Here is a 19469-nt window from a genome sequence, read left to right as displayed (position 1 = left end):
CTTAATTCTACTGTTTATGTCGCCATAAAAGTCTTCCTTTTCTGGTTCCACATTTCTTTCCTCATTTGTCACTTCATGCGTTATCATCGTGTTGTTGGTTACCTTATTCAAACACACCGTCACTGAGGCTTTCAAGCAAGCCACCACTAAAACAATTGCCAATATAACTACTAAACCAACAAACAAGTCTGCTACTCCTTGTATATATTCATACCTATGACATAGTTATATGTCGATGACATTCAACATTATATACCAAACTAACAAGCTTCCTAAAAGGTAAATAAAGAAAATCCCTTAATATGTAACATAAATCAGATTATTTGTCTTACCCTGATCCCCCTATCTCCCGGGGTTGAACTCAATCCCCTGATCATGAGTGTAGTTGTGATACATTTTTTCCCACTCATGTTGTATTAATATCAGCAGGTAATTGTATGTCATGTAGGCAAATAAATGTCACTATCCCAAGTAGGAATATCACATGTTGAAAATGTAATGTTTATCAATGCAAGGGGTGTTAAAATGTAATTCAAATGACTGTAAATAACGACTATCATTTATCTGCCACTGAATGTTCTGCTGGGCTGCTAGGTGCAGCCTTATTTTCTGTGGGATCGTCCACCTTAGCCCCATGTGCTTGTTTGCAATAAGGGGCATGAATCCAACTTTCTATTTTGGGTCCATATTTTTTTTTATTCTTATCAACCTCCTATGGTTTATCAATTTGTTCCAAAACACTGCAACCACAGGTTTTAACCAAAGCTCTACCACACTATTTCCAATTTGAACTCAAAATGCTAATTAAACAACAATTCAAAGAATTAACTTCAATGGGTCAACAAACTCATTTTATAAACAGATCTAATTTTCCCATCCAATAATTTTCCTTGCCAAATGTCATATTGCAACACTTTAATAAACCTTCGAAAAAGTCTCCCAAATCAATAAATTCCCTTTTTACTTCCCAAATACTCATCTGTAAATTACATATTCAATTACAGTTTCTCCCTATCTGTTCGACCTAAATGGCCACCGAAGTGGCTGCCAACATGCAGTACCGTTTTTATCTACCAAGCAAGTATTCGTCCACATAAGATCTCTACCAAAATGTTGTTTGTAAGAAACAAATCTGGGATTTCTGATTACATGGATGCACACTCTCAGGACATTTCAGGCTGCTTGTTAACAATCCACTACGATAAATTAATTCCTTTACCCACAATCAAATAATTAGTACAAATTGAGGATATTATCCCTATCACATTCATTTATAGATTCATTATGTTGGATCTAAATTTTCTCCCACTGCTGCAAGGAAGAACAATAGCTCTCATAAGTCTTTGTAATATCTCACTTCATTTACCCAGCATCGAAGAATTTATTTACTATCCATTCCCATCTGTTAACCAGTGACTTTGTTTGAACTCCAAAACTTAATTTGATGAATCCCATGTGTGCAGCTACCACTTATTGAAACCCATACTTTTGTAGAAAATATCCAAGTAAGTGTTTTTATTTTAAACCCCCTTAACTGTTGCTCATCCATTTCTATGCACCCAGTGAGTACTACTGACACCAGTATGCCAATATAGGTGTGCGAGTTTAACAAATATGTTGCAGGTACACGTGACATCGCGTTCTGAGTATAAATAACGTAACAGCGCGTTCATGTCTGCCCCTTGGTTTAAGATTCACAATGCATTCCGTTTTAAAACTCACAATAGTTCCAACCAGCAAGATATTCTTTACTATTTTCCCATATCATCTATGCCTAATACACAACCATACATGCAGCACAATTTATATGCTGATAAAATTCAAGTTTATATATATAAAATCCGTGAGCAGAGCACTCTGGGAAGTCAGTGCAAGACCTCTCCCAAATTTGGCCAATTTTGTACTCCCACATTTCCATGAAGCTCATATCCATAAATAGCTTTGATTCTCATATAAATTCTATCAAAATGGAATCTCAAGATTACTCCCAATTTTTACTATCAATGAATTTACTATCAATGAATGGCTGCTCATAACTCAGCAAATCAAATTTTTATATTCCATCTCCCTTGACAAAAAGGATAATGTTCATAATCAAATTATATTTCTATTTTATTTTACTAATTCTCTCGATATGCGATCCCATCCACATGGAACTATCTATTTTCAGACAAGGCACACTGTCGGTGTCAACAATCTTGTAAGATTGATACACAAAAACAAAAACAACAAACACAAACATTGATACACAAAACACACACACACGCATGCATTATGCATATTTGTTTGCGTTGGAACCATTATTTACAGATCAGGTTGGGTGTCAGTTTTATTTCATTTTCATAAAATTTGTCCTTCAATTTTATAAATGCTAATACGCAAATGGACCAAAAAGTTTATTTTTTAGAAAACCCCTATGATGTCACATTGAAATTACCCTTTCAGTTCCCACCATAATTTATCCAAATTTGACTACACACCCATTTGCATGTCAGTCGACCACTGACCTATCAATCATGCGGAACACTAGTCCGAAATTCCCACCTGATCATCATGTGACTCTTGTCACTTGGTTTCAAAAATTTGCAAAGCAATTGTTCCAACTTTGTAAATTTAAAATTGTGTGCCCAACATAAAAGATCCAATTTCGGCATTTGATCAATTAATTACTAATTTGCTTACAAGCAAAAGAAAAAATGAATAATTCTTGCTCCGAAAACTTTTCAGACCCAAGAATCATCGACAGTTATTCATGTTTGTCCAGTAATCTAATTTGTTGAGGCCAATCGTCATTTGGGATTTGTCGCAATGAAGGCCTAATCATTGTCTGAGGTATCGGTCAGCACTGGTACCCTTGATCTTGGTTTACCCTATTAACTTGTCTTCCTTTTGGTATACGGACATCCTCTTTTCCAATGTCCCATCCGTCCACACTTGAAACACCGGTTTCTGTCGTTATCTGATCTGTGCACCTGTGCACTTGTATTGCTGGGCTGCATCTCTACCTCCCTGAGTTGCCACTGCAATCTCTCGTTATCTCCTGAAACACGAAAAAATTCTCTGTACCGTCCTTTTTGGGGAGACAACTGGAAATCAGATGGGACAACTGTCACTTTCATTCCTAATTTCGAGGGCAGTTGTGCATTTGTCTCCTCCACTGTATCCTGTATCCTTTTTATTTTAAGTTCTAGATCCGTTATCCGTTCTTGCTGTTCCCGTTGTCTGGATTCACCATCCCAAAGATGGAATGCAAGCCAGTCTACCGTTAGATTCTGTCTCTTCCTGGCTTTCAATCTTTGTTCCAATCTTTCCAATCGACTTCGCTCAAATGTACCATCTCTTGGAAACTCCTCATCATGTCCCTTTGTCGACAAATACCAATTCTCGACCTGCCTTATAGCTTCGGCACCATAATGGTCGTACATATGATGTGTACAAGTACCTTTTTGTGGAATTTCTGGTTGTCCTTGTGTATTCTTGCAGGCTCCATTTCCCATTCTGCCTTTTATCAAAGTAGCGTTGGATGTGTTGTAGCTTGTTCCAGGTTCCTCTAAAGCTTCACTCGTACCTCCAGGACGGATCTCTCCACCTGTTCACACGGTGATTTCCAGAGAATCTCCCTCAGCTGTGGCTTTTGCACAATCCAATCTCACAGATCAGTATTTGCAGATGAGCCGGAGGGTCAGTATGAAATGGGTGAATCCTCAGGTGTCCGCTCTGTTTGACGGGGAAATCACACAATGGTAACCGCACATATATATCTGTATATAAACTCACCACCTTGCTCAATTTTCCCAGGTTGTCTCCACATTGATAATATCTCGCAAAGATATCAAAGCTTCTTTCTTGAGACCGCATTTTCATCAATCAAACAATCAATATATTCAATTCAATTTATTCAGTTCAATTTATTCAGTTAAATTTATTCAATTTCAATTAATTCATCAATATTCATCAATAAATCAAATTAATCATTTTGAATGACTCCTTGCATAAGCCCTTTCCCCAATGATGTCAGGACAGGTCCATCCATTGACTGAGATCGACTCTCATCGGTCGTCACCTCTGGTTCGTACCTCATGTCAATTGATGAATCACCGTCCTGTCCTAGGGTCATATCTGACATATTTCCCCATTTTGCCTGGTCTCCACAAATTTTCTTTGCAGCCACTAAAGGCAACTCATCCTTTATTCGTGAGACAGCCAAAATGGATGGCAGATATTAAAGTTCATTGGAAAAAAAATCTCATCATTTTTTCCTTTAATAGTACCCAAAATCTCTTGGCAATTTAAATTTCGTAAAACTCCTGAAATAAGACTTTAAAATTCCTTCAATCATGCTAAATTTTGAAACTCCATCACTTGTAACACCCAATTTATCCCATAGGGCTTGAAAGTTCTTTCCCAAGTTCATGCAATCATTCTGCATTTGAACCCTATGATATCAATTATAATAATCATCATGATTTTATAGTCATGGTCATATCATAATCATCTATTTAAAACGAACATTTCCTTTATCACCACAGCTATGTGGTATAATCAACAATAGAATAAAACTGTACATAGCAACAGGCTACCTCATGGCCACTTAGTATACCTATTGACAATAAGTCATAACAATATCGAATAATCATTGAACAATTCAAAAATCGCTTCCACTGCTCCAGCCGCAGCATTCGTCATTTTGTCTGCTCATCCGCATGACCAAAACGAAATAAAGGGAGCTCAACCATTACACAGCGCTTTTAATGGCGCATGCCATAGGACCTCAACGCAATTTCGACTCGGCCAGAAAACGCGCAAATTTTGCAGGATGTTAACTGGAATTAGTCGTGAAAATATATCCAAAATACACAAAAAATACACACCCACAAAAATAAACAACAAACCCAAACAAACCCAAGGTCGACCATCTTACACAGTAATCACATCATTTCAGCATCGTATTGATTGCTGAAATATTCCAGGGTTTATACACACCTTAAAAGAGGTATGCGTGGTGTTGCCCCCTCCCACGTTTATTCCAGGGTTTATACACACCTTAAAAGAGGTATGCGTGGTGTTGCCCCCTCCCACGTTTATTCCTCATTAAATTCCTCATTAAATTACTCATTAAATTACTTATTAAATTACTTATTAAATTACTCATTAAATTACTCATTAAATTACTTATTAAAATTACTCATTAAATTACTCATTAAATTACTCATTAAATTACTCATTAAATTACTTATTAAATTACTCATTAAATTACTCATTAAATTACTCATTAAATTACTTATTAAATTACTCATTAAATTACTCATTAAATTACTCATTAAATTACTCATTAAATTACTCATTAAATTACTTATTAAATTACTCATTAACTTAACTTACATAGTTTCAGCATTGTATTGATTGCTGAAATATTCCAGGGTTTATACACACCTTAAAAGAGGTATGCGTGGTGTTGCCCCCTCCCACGTTTATTCCAGGGTTTATACACACCTTAAAAGAGGTATGCGTGGTGTTGCCCCCTCCCACTTTTAATTACTCATTACATCGTTTCCATTAAAAAACATCGCTTCTACTGCTCCAGCCGCAGCATTCGTCACTTTGTCTGCTCATCCGCATGACCAAAACGAAATAAAGGGAGCTCAACCATTACACAGCGCTTTTAATGGCGCATGCCATAGGAACTCAACGCAATTTCGACTCGGCCAGCAAACGAGCAAATTTTGCAGGATGTTAACTGGAATTAGTCGTGAAAATATATCCAAAATACACAAGAAATACACACCCACACAAATAAACAACATTTATTCCGTTCAACAGAACAAACATTTCCTCTATCATGACATGCATGTCTTCAAAATTATATGACCAAGAGAAAAAAGTAAAACTAATTAACACTGCGGGCAGTGATGATCCGGGGACCATACCGCTCCATCCTGATTGGACGAGTGCGTGCTAGAGTCGTTAACAACGACAGTCCAGATCCGATTGTTCAAAATTTCAACTCAATCGATCGAAAAATGAACGCAGGGATGCATTTTAAAGGTGCAGTGGCACTAACTGAGTTGCCACGAATATGGCCACGAAATTGCCAATATGGCCATCACAAAATATTTTCCTTAATCAATTGGCTCATAGCATAACCAATCTGCAAGTATCTCATCCGAAGATGTATCTCTGAGGACTTTTAATTAAATAAGTCATTTATAAATCAACGAGTTAATTTATTAAATGATTAATCAATAAATCAAAAGTTTCCTTGACAGCCACATCACTCGGTCAGTGTCATGTCCAAATATCAGCTTCCTTACTCAAAAGGTGCCTGAGTTAATGTAATGTAATTACTGTAATAAGATTACTGCAATTACTGTAATGATTACTGTAATTACTGTAATTACCGGAACTGTAATTACTGTAATTACCTCAGGTAATTACTGTAATGTAATTACTGTAATTTAATACGAAATGTAATTAATTAAATAAGTACTTCCTTAATCGCTAATAATTAAATAACTCGTGAATTCTTATCCGATTTACTTAACATTTGAGTGTCCCCAAAACGTTGGAGCAAAACGTTGCAACAACGAAAGTGAAACGTTGTAGCGACGTTGTGGAAACGTCAGCAAAACACAACATTTGAATGTTCCCAAAACGTTGGAGCAAAACGTTGCAACAACGAAAGTGAAACGTTGTAGCGACGTTGTGGAAACGTCAGCAAAACACAACATTTGAATGTTCCCAAAACGTTGGAGCAAAACGTTGCAACAACGAAAGTGAAACGTTGTAGCAACGTTGTGGAAACGTCAGCAAAACACAACATTTGAATGTTCCCAAAACGTTGGAGCAAAACGTTGCAACAACGAAAGTGAAACGTTGTAGCGACGTTGTGGAAACGTTAGCACAACCCAACATTTGAATGTTCCCAAAACGTTGGAGCAAAACGTTGCAACAACGAAAGTGAAACGTTGTAGCGACGTTGTGGAAACGTCAGCAAAACACAACATTTGAATGTTCCCAAAACGTTGGAGCAAAACGTTGCAACAACGAAAGTGAAACGTTGTAGCGACGTTGTGGAAACGTCAGCAAAACACAACATTTGAATGTTCCCAAAACGTTGGAGCAAAACGTTCCAACAACGAAAGTGAAACGTTGTAGCGACGTTGTGGAAACGTCAGCAAAACACAACATTTGAATGTTCCCAAAACGTTGGAGCAAAACGTTGCAACAACGAAAGTGAAACGTTGTAGCGACGTTGTGGAAACGTTAGCACAACCCAACATTTGAATGTTCCCAATTTATCCCATTAAAATCCCATTAAATCCCATTAAAATCCTATTAAAATCCCATTAAAATCCTATTAAAATTCTCATTTAATAGCAATCCCAATAATTCCGACCATAATTGAAATAAACAACGTCAGAACATCAAACAAAGATATGCAACATCTTGGTTGGTCAACGTCTTTATACTCATTTTGCTTGTCTGTCTACTTTTATTTCCTGGTAACACCTGAATACTTTCGTTTCCTAGTAACACCTAGTTTCCTTGTTACCTCTACCTATGATTTAATAACACTTTCCACAGTTAGACCCATCAAAATTTTTCTAATAATCCTAAATTATTCACCTTCATCCGTTTTTCCACAAAACTACATGTGAAAAATGGAGATTTCATCAGTACTTGAAGGTGTAAAAATTTGACTTTGAAATTTTAAATCAACAAGCATTCTGATATGTGCCTAAACTATCAACAACTATTCTGCCATATTTTGCCTAAATTATGTCCGTAAGTCTTCAGATATATTTTTCTAGGTAATTACTGTCACACCAACACCGAAAATATAATTTCATCTCATAGCAATTTTATATTAAAATAAATAGTATGTCATTTCTCTTGAAGCAATCCAGCCATAAATATTATTTGGAAGTCTTTTGCTGTCAGAACACAATTTCTCTGCTGTCAAAGGTTAAAGTTTGGCCTCTGTGACTCCTCAGCTAATGGTTACTTTTTTCTTGACAAAAACAAATATCTTTTATATTTATCCCATTAAAATCCCATTACAATCCCATTAAAATCCTATTAAAATTCTCATTTAATAGCAATCCCAATAATTCCGACCATAATTGAAATAAACAACGTCAGAACATCAACAAAGATATGCAACATCTTGGTTGGTCAACGTCTTTATACTCATTTTGCTTGTCTGTCTACTTTTATTTCCTGGTAACACCTGAATACTTTCGTTTCCTAGTAACACCTAGTTTCCTTGTTACCTCTACCTATGATTTAATAACACTTTCCACAGTTAGACCCATCAAAATTTTTCTAATAATTCTAAATTATTCACCTTCATCCGTTTTTCCACAAAACTACATGTGAAAAATGGAGATTTCATCAGTACTTGAAGGTGTAAAAATTTGACTTTGAAATTTTAAATCAACAAGCATTCTGATATGTGCCTAAACTATCAACAACTATTCTGCCATATTTTGCCTAAATTATGTCCGTAAGTCTTCAGATATATTTTTCTAGGTAATTACTGTCACACCAACACCGAAAATATAATTTCATCTCATAGCAATTTTATATTAAAATAAATAGTATGTCATTTCTCTTGAAGCAATCCAGCCATAAATATTATTTGGAAGTCTTTTGCTGTCAGAACACAATTTCTCTGCTGTCAAAGGTTAAAGTTTGGCCTCTGTGACTCCTCAGCTAATGGTTACTTTTTTCTTGACAAAAACAAATATCTTTTATATTTATCCCATTAAAATCCCATTACAATCCCATTAAAATCCTATTAAAATTCTCATTTAATAGCAATCCCAATAATTCCATCACTCAATTTTACCTTGCATCCTTACATTACATTACAACTCCAATTCATTCTTCAAGTCACAATCCAGAGTGACTTGAGAACTATACCCAGAGTTCTATACTATACCCAGTTTCAAAGAGTAAATAATTATATATATTTTCATTATTTTACCATTTAACTTGGTCAAAGGATATTCATTTCGCAAAATCGAATCAACCACAACCCTCGCCATTAATATCTATTGTAAGCGTGCCAAATCAATAAGTATCAATTTTTCTATGAGCCTCGACCAGAGAGTGGTTGTTACTCACAAACACTCGTCGCTAGCTGTTCCATTGTCTGTTGATTTTCATTCTTCTGCCGATTTCCATTGAGCCATCAGAGTGGAATTTGGAATTATTATTTCTCTGAGCTCATGAAAGTGGTGACATTGGGTGGTCTGCCATTGCTTTCCCACAAAAGCACTTAATTATTGTCTTTCATTCAACCGTGAAACTTCCCTGTTTGTCGTTGAAGGCGGCAAAAAGGGCTGGCGTCAGGAAGGGCATCCGGTCGCAAAACATTGCTTCAAAAAGGGGATCAAAAACCAACACCTACCACGGTCCCTGAAAAGGCCAACCCTCGCTTTGCGGGGAAAAATGGCCTCTAAACGGTGGTTTTTTATTCAACCGTGAAGCATGTCTCAAAGGCTTAGTGATGGACCTGGACAAAATTTGATGCAATTTTTATCCAATCGCCATCTTTCATCATAATTCTGGACCGGCATGAGGGGGGGGTTGTCTGTCATGAATTTATTTGTTGATCGAACGAGGTTTAGGCATGGCGGGAAAACTGAAAAAAATTATTTATTTAAAACGGGTGTACACGATTGTACACGTGTACGGACCTTACCGAACCGACAAACAAATCGCTTCATGGTGCACTTCATGAGCCGACTTGCCTGCAGACCAGAGTAAGGCTTTTAATACCCAGCGTATACTGTACATATACTCGCAAGCCCACGAATAATTAGAATCATTTAAAACGTTCCATCCTGATTTTACCTATGGACAATCACAAGTCCCACACACCAAATCCTTCATGTATATACACATAACTATTCCCAAGTTCGTAAATCATACTGGACCAAAAACAAGACACACTTACCTTTTAAAGACTTGTTTGTGTCCAGTTGATGTCAGCGGTGCCTCCAAATTGTAGAAGAATTTGTAGCTGAGAGACTCACAGGACTCCAATGACCGGACACAGGTTTACAAAAGGTCTGGTTTATTAATTGGTTATTCACTTCATTCCATTTACCAAATAATACCGCATAATATAATGGATCAGGTTAACTCTTTTCCAATGTCCTTCTCGTTCGGCTGATGTTCCTCCGCCATTCCCGTCGGGCAGAGGTTCTGATGATGGGCGCTCGTTCGCTCCGTCGAGCAGGAGTTATCGTGGCAAGTTCTCCTTTTGCTCAAAGTCCCTTCTGTTTATATCGGCACACTTCAGTTAATCCTCTGTCCGCTGAAATCGTAATCCCTTCTCCGCTGACGTTAATGGTCGCCTCCCTGGCACCAGCTAGCCCCCCTCCTGCTGTGAGTTTCATTCACCAAACAATAGGGGGGTGCTCCAGCCTGGGGCTGTGACCAGGTGTTTCAAGAGATTACCATGTTCGTGCACATTCTGCTTCGTTACCAGATTTAATCAATGAGTTACCAGTGCCAATTAATAAGTTACACTGAGTTACACTTCCACAGGTTCCACGCAAAGTATTGACATGGGCAATGAGGAAGTTAGGAGTGGAGGAATGGTTTATTAGAGTAGTGGTGGCAATGTACAAAAGCGCGCGCACAGCTGTAAGGACGAAGGACGGGAACAGTGGTGAGTTTGAGATGAAGGTGGGAGTGCATCAGGGGTCGGTACTAAGTCCACTACTATTTGTAGCTGTGATGGAGGTGCTGGCTCAGAACGTAAAGGAGGGTTTACCGTGGGAGTTGTTGTATGCAGATGATCTGGTGTTGATTGCGGAAAGTATGGATGGACTGAAGGAAAAGATGAACAAGTGGAAGGAATGTATGGAGACAAATGGTCTGAAGGTGAATATCGGAAAGACGAAGGTGATGGCAAGTGGTAAAGCATGTGGTGAGGTGGAAAGAACTGGGAAGTGGCCCTGTGCTGTGTGCAGGAAGGGTGTCGGAGTGAACTCCATTCAATGTGCAATGTGTGCTGAGTAGGTTCATCAAAAATGTAGTGGTCTGAGAGGGTCATTAACCAGTGTGGCAGCTACATTCAAATGTAAGGTGTGCACAGAGGGAGCTGCAGATGGAGGAAATGTTGAGTTGGATCTTGGAGACGGCGTGAAGCTGGAAGGTGTGAAAACATTTTGCTACCTCGGAGACATGCTGAATGGAGAAGGTGGATCAGACTCGGCAACGGTTGCTCGAGTGAGATTTGCATGGAAGAAGTTTCGGGAACTGAGTGGCGTGCTGATGAGGAGGGGAGTGTCGTTGAAGCTGAAGGGAAAGGTGTATGCTGCATGTGTGAGAAGTGTTATGATTTATGGGAGCGAGACATGGGTAATGAACGTAGAGCAGCAACGAAGGTTGGAAAGGGTGGAAATGCGAATGGTTCGATGGATGTGCGGAGTATTGTTGAGAGAGAGGAAGACAAATGATGAATTGCGAAAAAATGATGGGAATAGAGCCTGTGATTGATGTTGTGAAGAGGAACAGGTTGAGGTGGTTTGGTCAGGTGTTGAGGAAGGATGAAAGTGACTGGTTGAGAAGAGTGATGGAAATGAATGTAGAAGGAAGTAGAGGACTGGGAAGACCGAGAAAGACTTGGCCAAAGATGGTGGAAGAAGAAATGCGGGCAAGGGGGTTAACAAGGAGAGATGCAGAAAATAGGGCTAGATGGAGAAGATTGTCATGGGGACCGCAAGGCTAACCCCCGCTCTAGCAGGGAAAATGGCCTTAAAATGCATGTTGTTGTTGTTGTTGTTGTTGTTGTTGTAGTATTGCACCTGTGTCCGAAGGAAGCTGTTCAGTTTGGCATTTTGAATATGAAATGGACAAAGCCCAGAAACGAACGAAACCCTTTAGAATTACCCTTTAGAACCTTTTAGAAGCATCGAGAATTAACCTTTATAATTATACTTTAGAACCCTTTATAATTGCCCTTTGGAACCCTTGGGAATACCCTTTGGAACACATTACCCATTAGAACCCTTTTGATTACCCTTTAGATTACCCTTTATAACCCATTATAATTATCCTTTAGAACCCGTTAGATTGCCCTTTAGAACCCATTAGAATGACCCCTTAGAACCCTTTCGATTACCCTTCAGAACTCTCTTGAATTACACTTGAGAACCATTTATATGACCCTTTAGAACTCTCTAGAATTACCCTTTGGAACCTTTTAGATTACCCTTTGTAACTTTCTCGAATTACACTTGAGAACCATTTAGAATTACCCTTTAGAATCCTTGAGATTACCCTTTAGAACCCTTTAGGTTAACCGTAAGAACCCAATGGATTACCCTTTATAACCAATTCGAATTACCCTTTATAACCCTTTAGATTACCCTTTAGAACCCATTAGAATTACCCTTTATAACCCACTAGATAACCTTTAGAACCCATGAGAATTCCTTTAGAACCTTTTAGATTACCCTTTAGAACGCATGTGAATTACACTTGAGAACCCATTAGATAACCTTTAGAACCCATGAGAATTACCCTTTAGAACCTTTTAGATTACCCTTTAGAACCCACTTGAATTACATTTGAGAACACTTCAGAATTAAATACGGTGGGTTACAAAAGGTTTTTTGGTTCACGAGTTATCAAGTGACCACTATATTCGTCATGTGTGTGTGTGTGTGTGTGTGTGTGTGTGTGTGTGTGTGTGTGTGTGTGTGTGTGTGTGTGTGTGTCTGTCTGTCTGTCCACAGCATAACTACCCGATGATATCATCCGATCTTGATGAAACTTCGGTGGGAGGTTGATATCATGATCTGGTTGTGTCCTGCATAGAGTGGGCGTATTGCGCCCATTGTGGGTGGAGCGACGCCCGAAAAAGATGTCTTTTTAGGGGCTAATCGATTTCAAGCTACATCTTCTCCGAGGGGGTTGGTGGAATCTGACAGGGGTTTCGATATTTGGTTAGGCCAATGTCATGTGGCGAGCTCCACGGAGCTCGATTTTTCATTTTTCCTTTTTTTTTCATTTCACTTTTCACCGAATTTTCGGTATTGTGTAGCTCACTAACCTCATAACTGATTATACATTATTTTCTATATCATTTCAAGGTCAGTAACCTTCGTTTTGACATTTCCGGGCCTGGCCTGTCCGGGCCTGTTTCGGTTATTGTCCGTCCTTTGTCATTGAATACCGCTCGCTCGTGAACCTTCGTCGTCTCCTGACTTGTCTTTTTTATTTTCGACGGACAGATGGACCGCTATAAGGAAGAACACCGCGTAAGAATGTAAAAAGTGTCAGCTCTTCACTTTGTGGTATGACACCAGTACTGGCCATGTTACCTGGGCTCGGGCTCGGTCCAGGGCATGGATCTGTTTTGTTATACCAAATTGAGCATTCTAGAAGTTGCATTTCCACTCATGCTTCTGTACATTCAGTGGTCCATGTCAGCAGTGCAGGTCCCTTAAGGGTGAGCAACAGCTCTTTCATGAGCCTCGACTTTGTGTACAAAAAAAATAATCAATAAAACATGCAGTGTCCGATTGTGGCAATTGCTTTGGAATATCAAATTCCCAGCATCGGATATAATCACACTTCATATGCTGAAAAATCCGAAATCGCACATCTATTGACTATATCTCGTGTGCTGAAGGACGCCACCATCCGGGTCCCCTTGACATTGCCGCCATCTATCGATGTACCAGAGTGGCTGCACTCACACATGCGGAAATAAATTTCTGACTCGGTTTCTTCAATAGCATAATCTATCATTACAAGGCCATCATCGTCAAAGGAATCACAGTTAATCACATCGAAACACAATCGCTCTGACACTGGACAATCTTTAGGCTTATGGTTGGCCAGGAGTCACCCCTTTAACTCTTAAGTGTTAACCATGTGTGGTTTTTCGACCAGAAGCATGCTGTCATGTTTTTGAGATGATATTAAGAAGTACCATTATTAGCCCCTTTTGGACTAAGTATGAAACGGGGACCTATGGATTTGGTCTCTTTTGTCCATCTGTCCTTCCATCCATGCTCGAGTCCACAACCATATCTGGGATATGTATGGAGCGATTTTGTCCATATTTGTCAAGAAGACAATGCATGACAGCATGCATATGCACATCATTTTGTTTCGCGATGCGATCAAAGATGGACTTTGACTTTGACTTTGACTGTCATCAAAGATGGCCCAATAATGAACACGTCCTCAACCATCTCGGACATGCATTTACCAATCTTGTTCAAACTAGGCACACAGATAAAGAATGATGGCTTACATAAGCACATCATGTTCTTTTGAGATCAGATCCAAGATGGCCGACTGGCCGCCATTTTGTTACTTAATCAAATTAAAGACCAATTACTGCACTGTAGTCATAAGAAGGAAGCCGAACATTAACAATGAACACACACACACACACACACGAAAACACACACACACACACACACACACACACACACACATATTGTTGCGGATTTCGGGTTCGTCGACGTACTAAGGGGGGGGGGGGGGGGTTTAAGCCCTACTCCCCCTCAAACTCCGAGTCCACGAGGCCGCCAACCTCACTACACTCGTGGTGGACGAATTGCTAAGCAATTCCAGCCGCCGAGCGCACAGCTACGCGTGGAAGGGTTAACGGTCATCACCCGAGTACCTTCAACACACGCAGCTGTGAGGACAGGGACTGAACCTCGCACGAGTCACGCTGGTACTGGATGCCCGAGCGGTTGTGCGTCGCGCAACTCATGCCGTTAACACTATTGAACCGATCGAGCGGTTTTAATTCGGGCAATGCTAGGCCAATATTGAAAGGACGATGACGGCCAGGTTGGAAACCAAACCACAGGATTTATTTACAATGTACAGTATTCACAGAAAAAGGGACACAGCGAAGAATCTTAGCAGCCTTACCTAGGTTCCCAGACAAGGGCCCTCAGATTCGTTCGGGGAGGGGAAGGAAGAGGGTAATGCGCACAAAGCACGGCCGCTTCGTGCCGTTTGCCTGGACGGGCTCGTTGGACGGAAACCCCCAAGGATCGCTCCAACCTGGGACACCACAGCCGGGGATGTTCGCGGTAGGGGCGTTGATCAAGGACGTGCACGTAGCAGGAATCCGAGGAGCATATCTCAGGGTCAGCGAGGCAAAGAGAGTCTCAGAGTCAGCGAGGCCGAGAGAGATCGGAGCGCCATCAAGAGGGAGGGAGAGAGAGAGAGAGAGCAGGGGGTCCGGGCCGGGTTTTATAGCCCGACACCCCACTTGAACGTTCCACGGGCCTCCATTGGCCGCCTGGGGTCACGTGTCGTGACAGCCCCTTATTGGTCACCCTTGGCCACTCCCTTCAGCTCCCATTGGCTGCTCGCTGCTCACCGGCCACGCCCTCCAGCTCCTCCCTCGGGCCTGCAAGGCCTGGCCTAGGCCCATGATGAGGCGCTTTTGGCTGCAATGAGGCCTACCATTACCCTGCCTGCCTCAACGCATACTAACACTGGGAAGGAGACTATACTTCACATTTAATAAGAAATAACTAACTATGCGAGGCTACATGTTGTGATGTAACTACCTATGGGGGGGGGGGGGGGGGGGGGGGGGGGGAGGGGGGGGGTTGCCTTTATTTACAAAACCGCAACACGACCCCTCTCTTCGACCAGACTCGACCAGTCAACCTCAGGCGGAACGACCGGTAGAGTCTGGTATTCAATTTTTACTTTTATCATCAGTGTGACACATCACACTAGTACACCCGTTCACTACACACAGTGAGACAGTGATAGTGAGAGGGATGGAGAGAAGAAGAGGACGATGGCTCACACTTTAAAATAAATAAATGAAAGGTGATACAAGATGAGCTAATCGATCTCGGCATGAAAATCAGCTCTCACCTAAGTTTCTGGTTCTTTAAAAACTTCTACCAACTTATCTCTGTATATCTCAGGTCTACTTCAGTTCAGCATGCAGGTCTACCTACCGGTCAGGTGCAAGGTGATGCAGGAGCAGACCAATGGAAGGTGCACAGCATTTTTGCAATTAAGATCAATAGTGTGAGCAGGGTTGGGATTTGAACCTGAAATCAGCTGATTGCAATGAAGGAGCTCAGCTATTAGGGTTAGGACCCATTGGGTATGCTTACCAACAATGCGTTGATTCATTCAAGCTTTGCAAAATAAATGATTCCCAATACATACTTATTATTTACGCAGCATAATATTATATATTATTAGACCCCGTTGGACTTAGTCCGAAACGATGGCTTCCACCACAAGTAAAAATATTATAAACCACAATCACATATGATTACCTTTTGAAACAGTCGCTACTGCTGTTTAACACGAAACTGAAAGAAATTTGGAGGAATGCCGACATCCGTGAGGCAATCTATGCTTATCACGTCAACGATCATACCTGATCATATATCCCACAAGGGGGGTTAATAACATGACCCTTTCTGCCGATTCTGTGGCGTTTTCCCAAGACCACTTCTAATAACAAAAGTAATAACAACATTCATAATAATAGCATAATATTAATGTTATTACACAACTATATCCCCACTCCCCAAGGGTTTTGTGACTTGCGATATTTCCCCCCGCCCGCCTCTCCCCCGACACCCTCACGGAAGTAAATCATATTATCGGGAAATTAGAATGGTGAGGCATGATCTGATATTTTCAATGACCTGATCTAACATAAGTAATATTAATAATAATTGGCAATAATAATAAGGATAATAACATGACTTTACTTGCCGCTCCCGTAGTGAGCGGGTGTACTAGTGAAAGGAAATTGGATATTTGTCAGAACTAGCAAGTTGCCTGTGGGATAGCGATGGATGTAGGGATGGGACGGGGATGGCAAAAATGCAAATGGCATCGCGCCGGCAATTTGGGAGCAACAACTCATATTTATTGCCACATCTGATGCAATTGAATGCTCTAATGGCAGCGAGGTTCTCCATTTGAAACTGTTTCTTCGACATATGTAGCTTTTTGATGCCTCGTGTCGAATAAAAAATTGTATTGCGTCAAAGCCAGTGACCAATTGCAAATTAATAATAGGTAACAGGAAGTAATGAACAATTTACGTTTTGTATCCCACTGATAGGCCGGATCTGCATCTGAACTTGAACCAAAATCTGATCAGGCTTTTCTTGTCACCTACCCAACTCATCTCCCAAGTTTCGTCCGAATCAATTTATAACTTTTTGAGATTTCCTGCTCACAGTTAAAGAGACAGACAGACAGGGGTGACAACATAACCTCCGTCCACCTTCCATGGCGGAGTTAATGACTGTGCTGAATACATTTCAACAGAAATGTAGTTGTTGCACGGACGTTACCACATGTGGGATAACTTCATTTAACGATTGATGTTGTTTCCGCAACAAATCTCATCAAACGTTTTTTTTTTTCCATGGAAGTTCAAAATGTTGTTTGGCAACAACCAATGCAACTGTATTTTTGTTGTTGCTGCAACTGAACTTCTGGTGCTTTTGTTGCTGCTTCTGAAAAGGAAGAGATGTTATTAGATAGATGTTTGGGCGAAATGAATTGGTGCCACCAGCAACGTAAGATTTTCCTGCTGTTTGGGAATCTTCTTCTTCTTTTTATGTATGATAATGGTGGCTCACAGGTCCAAGTCCAAATTATGTATTTCTTGCCTGGTGCTAGCTTAACGGTTAGGGTGGCTGGCTTGGGATCCCAGGGTCTTGAGTTCAACCGTGATGCTACCTGCAGTCCTGTGCTGCATACGAAAGAAGAAGAAGAAGAAGAAGAAGAAGGAGAAGAAGACAGGTTAACCTCAGTGAAGAGTTGTGCCATGCAAGAGGGAAGCAAATTTTTACCTTGAGGCTTGAAGGGCTCTGATGTGGAGAATTTCGTTTTGTTTTATTCTTTTTTTTTGTGGCATCGTCAAGGTTATTAAGTTACCATGCTCCGTCCATGATTAAGCTAACACGATACATCCACGTATATAACAATCCATTGCATCGATGGAGGCAGACCCATAGTTTTGCCCAATTCTGTAGAGATTTAGTAAACTGTTCTACCATGCATGACAATTCCAAGATGGAATTATGTATCCATTTGAATTGTTTGCATTAGGAATATGTATGGAACAAGAGATCCACTGTTGAACCCAGAACACCAGGGAAATATATGAATATAAGTCGTCCATTTTTATTCTTTTTAGAAATAAGGTACTGAACATGTAATTAAATAATTAATTTAAATAAAAATTTTAAATTAATTAATTACATTAAATTTAAAAAAACAAAAAATAAATAAATTTAATCAATTAAATTATAAATTAAAAAAGAAAATTAATGACTTGCAAAGTGATGAACAAGACCTTACTATGAATGAAGATGATTTGGTCCCCCAATATGTGACCACGTTTATCATTGCCATGGATGATACCTTTGTGTGGATGTAGGGTAGTTGGATGTATCGTAAAAAGATACTGGAGGGGGATTCCGGCGAGATCTGGTCACGCTTTGGCAGTGCCCTGGCGGAACTGGCAGATTTGGATGGAGACGGGCTGCGTGAGGTTGCCGTCGGAGCTCCTCACGAAGGGGATCATTCTGGGGCTGTCTATATCTTCCGTGGTCGCCCAGGTGAACTGGAAACAACACCGATTCAGGTCAGGCTTTAGACATTCCACAACTTTTGCTGTTGGCAATGGCTTACTGGATATCATGCTGCAAGACCATTACCAATCATAGAGGAATTTTGTGAGTGGTCAATTTAAGTGTAGATCTCTTTGAATGTATTATTGCCTTAAAAGAGTGATTCTTAAACCAGGTATAATAATAAGAATCTTTAATGTCCCGTATCCAGGGAAATTTCTCTTTGGTGACACCGTAAGTTCAAACATCATGAAAAAACACAAGACAAGTAGAGCTACATTCAAAGTCAAATGCCAAATGAATAAAATGCCAATTAAACAAAAAACCTATCCTCCAGCACGCGATATTGCCAGGGCGCCTTTGGCCTTTGGTGCCCTGCGATGCCACCGTGCAGCATGTGGAGACAGATTGGGAGAGAGCGGTGTACAATAATTGATTGATTAGTTGATTAATTGCATAATTATAATAAATAAATGACAATCGTAAGATATTTAATTTCTTAATCAATTGGTTCGTAGCATTCCTAAATTACCACTGCTGCATCCGAATCTGTGACTTTTTGAAAACGAATTAAGTAATTAATGGGAAATAATATCCTGAGCTTCACCAAAAACGAATTAATTCTTCCTTATCCCAAGGGCAATCATCCCACCAACTTTCATCCAAATCCGTTCAGAGCTTTTCCAGATATCTTGTTCAAAAACACACGAACATATGAACACACACAAACACACACACGGACGGACACGATCGAATGCATTACTCCCTAGCGGGAGTAAAAAATAATCGATTAATTGATTGATCATACCATTTATAGCCAAATCACCTTGGCCATTG

The 19469-nt window shown here is 40.0% G+C and overlaps 1 protein-coding gene across 1 annotated transcript in view; it reads left to right on the top strand.

Moving 5' to 3' along the window:
- LOC137415355 (integrin alpha-M) overlaps positions 1-19469 on the top strand; it is a 393088-nt gene that overhangs the window by 252993 nt on the left and 120626 nt on the right. Inside the window, exon 22 of the mRNA XM_068100954.2 lies at positions 18440-18646. Coding sequence (XP_067957055.2) covers positions 18440-18646 — 207 coding nt within the window. The remainder of the gene's footprint in view (positions 1-18439; positions 18647-19469) is intronic.

Source organism: Myxine glutinosa, chromosome 14, assembly GCF_964187855.1.
Source record: "Myxine glutinosa chromosome 14, kmMyxGlut1.1, whole genome shotgun sequence".
NCBI classification, from domain to species: Eukaryota; Metazoa; Chordata; class Myxini; order Myxiniformes; family Myxinidae; genus Myxine; species Myxine glutinosa.
Note: the sequence above shows the minus strand (reverse complement) of the source record. Positions and strands in the feature narration are given on the sequence as shown.